The 2,990-nt window shown below is 64.6% G+C and overlaps 1 protein-coding gene across 1 annotated transcript; it reads right to left on the bottom strand.

Annotated features, from left to right (window-relative positions):
- Positions 1 to 171: 171 nt before the first annotated feature.
- On the bottom strand, positions 172 to 1,982 carry LOC122192116 (the record flags this gene model as incomplete). The annotated part of the gene is made up of 3 exons (XM_042892580.1): positions 1,947 to 1,982; positions 1,438 to 1,579; positions 172 to 1,048 (listed from the first exon to the last, which is right to left on the bottom strand). A coding segment is annotated over exon 3 (804 nt), but the record flags the coding sequence as incomplete, so codon positions are not given.
- Between the last annotated feature and the right edge of the window lie 1,008 nt (positions 1,983 to 2,990).

Raw genomic sequence — 2,990 nt, 5'->3', positions numbered from 1 at the left:
AACACCAACCCATCCCAGCTGCACAACGAACACCAACCCATCCCAGCCGCACAACCGGGCCGCAGTCACCCCGGCACCCAGAGCACCGACAGCAGAGAGGCAGCGATGGCAGCGCAGCCCGCACCACGAGGGCCCCCACCGCTGCCCCTGCTCCCCCCTGCTCCCACACACCTGGATGCGGTGCGGGACGGGCAGCCCGCCCTGCCGGCGCGGTGCGAAGGAGGCCATGGCCACCTGGCTGGGGGACGCCGTGCCCGCCAGCCCCGGCAGCTTCTCCCTGCGCGCAGCAGGCACGCGCCACGACCTGCCGGCACCCGCAGCGCCGCCTCTGCTCTTCTCCCCCTTGCTGAAGGCAGCCTCGTGTTGCAGCCGATCCGTCGCCGCGCCGCTCTCGCGCTCTCGGGTGCAGGAAGAGGAATCCTTCGGCCCTTTGGGAGCCGGTGTGCGGGATGGGCCGTGCTGGGAGGCGGCCAACGCCTGCAGGAGGCTCCGCGTCCCCGGCTCCGTGCCGGCGGCTCTCGGCTGCCCACCACCACTCAGCACCGCCTGCTGCTCCACGCCGCCCTGCCATGGCTGCACGCCATCCTCGGGGCGGCCCGGCAGCACCTCCTCCACACCTGGGCTCAGCAGAGGGAAAGGCAAAGATTCCGGGCATTCGGAGAGGAAGGAGTGCGAGAGGGGGGCTTCCCTTCCAGCAGGGCTGGGTTTGAGTGTGAAACAGCAGCTGCTCCTTTGGGCACAGAGCGGCGCGGTGCTGAGCCAGGGGTGGGAGCTGACGGCTGCCTGCTGCGCTCTGAGCGCTGCGAAATGCAGTCCAGCACTGCCAGGGTCAGCATCCAGCCCCGTGGGCTGCAGGAGAGCGGGGCTGGGAGCCACGCTGCCGCTCAGCCCATCTCCGGGAGCAGAGGCAGGGATCTCCAGGCACTCCTCTGGCACGCTGCTGTCCTCCAGCAGGCTGCAGGATGAAGAGCCCATGCCCTGCGGGCACCGCGGGGGCTGCAGCTCACGCTGCTGCTCCAGGCACACCAAGCCTTTCCTTTTCCTGCTCCTGTGGGACAGAGGAACAGCAACGTGCAAACGGGAAATGAAAACACTCTGCACCCAAAGCTCAGCCCCTGCGCTCCTGCCGCGGTGCTGTTCGAGGGGCAGACGGGGCACGGACCCACAGATGTGGGCTTTCTGTGGGGCACAGCACCGTCCTGCGCTGCCGTGGAAGCGGCACAACCCGGCTGCACCCCAGCGCAACACGACGAGCACCCAAAGCCTCCCCAGCTGCGCTCAGAACCGCGCTGCCGCGCACGGATCGCACCGAAGGAAGCGGCGCCGCAGCCCAGCGCAGCCACACCTCCCGGCCCGGCCCCAGCAGGGAGGGCAAACAGCGCCCAGCGCCGCCCGGCCGTGTGACAAACAGCCAACCGCCCCCCGCGCCCCACCTACAGGAGTCGCTGCCGCTGGCCGTCCGTCGGGCTGGCGGTGGTGCCGCACAGCAGCGTCCCACAGGGCAGCGCAGAGCTGCGATGCGATGCCCGGCGCTGGGTGGCCGCAGGCTCCGTGCTGGGCACCCCGGGAAGGCACAGCCCTGAGCAGAGGGACGAGGGACACAACTGCGTTACCGGCCGCCCGTCAGCTGCCTTCGTTTCCTCGTTAACGAGGCGGCTGCCAAAGGACCCAGGGCACGTGGAGGTTGGAGGGCTTGGAGCTGCGTGGGGGTGTTTGGAGGAGCCAAACCTGAGGGGTTTGGAGGACGCTGGAGCTGTGGGGGTGCATGGAGGAGTCCAGCGTCCACGCGGGGAAGCGTGGAGGACCCGAATCTGTCAGGTTTGGGGACCGCAGGTTTGTGGGGCGCTCAGAATACTCCAGACCCACGGGGGACCCCACACCTCCATAACAGCAGCCATCCCCCATCCCTGGGCAGCGCCGGAGCTCCTCCCCCCACACAAACCCACCTCCTCCTGGGCGCTGACACAAACGCCCTTCGCTGTTCCAAGCCTCCCCGTAACAAATTTCACCCTTTCCTCTTTTATTTCGGAAGGAAGAGGAGGAGGAGCGGCTCCCACAGCTTCAGATGCGGGGTTTTATCCTCCGCTCGAGGACTCGCAGCTCCCCCACCCAGAGGCCGAGCCACCAAACTGCTGCTAAGGGGTCAATTGGGGAGAGGGGCGGCCCCACTCGTTAGCAAAGCCTCGTTTTCCCATGTGAGAGCCCTCAGCGATGGGTTCCCATCTGTTTTGTTTTGCTTTTATCAGCGACTGAACCATCACTGCCTCGAGGAGAGCGATGGTGGCTGGAGAAGAGCCCGTTCTGCTTCACCCATCTCACAGAGCTCCAAACAGGAAGGGAGTGAAGCAGAACTTCTCCCCTCCTCTGCAGGGACGCAGTAACGGGGACACTGCGATGCGCTCAGCACATCTGTCACTGCAGGGCCTCCAAGTTTTTCCTTTCCACGCAGAGAGGGCCGCAAAAACTTGCAGGGAAGGGAGAAATGAATCCCATCGAGGGTAAAATTTCAAGAGACGAGGACAGCAGCGAAGCCCCTGCAGCAGAGGGGTGCTGGAACGACGGCTGCCTGCAGTGCCATCTGTGGATGGAGCTCTGCAGGCAGAAAAGCTTTGCAGGGAGCCCAAACTGAGGGCAACTGGCTGCGGTCTGGGGAAAAGCAAGGCGGCTCTTCACCCCAGCGGTGCCTCCCCATAATCAGCTCCCCAGCTAATTAACAACAGCTCCACGTGATTGGTTCCCCACCTACCTGAAGCCACCGACTTGTGATACCCTTCTCCCAGCTATAGGAAGCTGCTAATCAACGCCACCTTCTAATTGGCTCCCCCATCTACATAAAGTTACTATTTCACCTCTTTGGTGTGAGCTCCCTCTCTGGACGGGGGCTGAGCCCCAGCTTACACAAATCTGCCCATCAATACGCCCACGTCATTGGTTCCTCCATTAATATAAAGCCGCTAATCAACACCGCCTCCATTAATTGCTCCCCCCCC

This window comes from Lagopus leucura, unplaced genomic scaffold, assembly GCF_019238085.1.
Source record: "Lagopus leucura isolate 7727_CA_CO unplaced genomic scaffold, USGS_WTPT01 34116-0_obj-0_obj, whole genome shotgun sequence".
Classification (NCBI taxonomy): Eukaryota; Metazoa; Chordata; class Aves; order Galliformes; family Phasianidae; genus Lagopus; species Lagopus leucura.
This window is presented reverse-complemented; position numbering and strand designations above follow the sequence as displayed.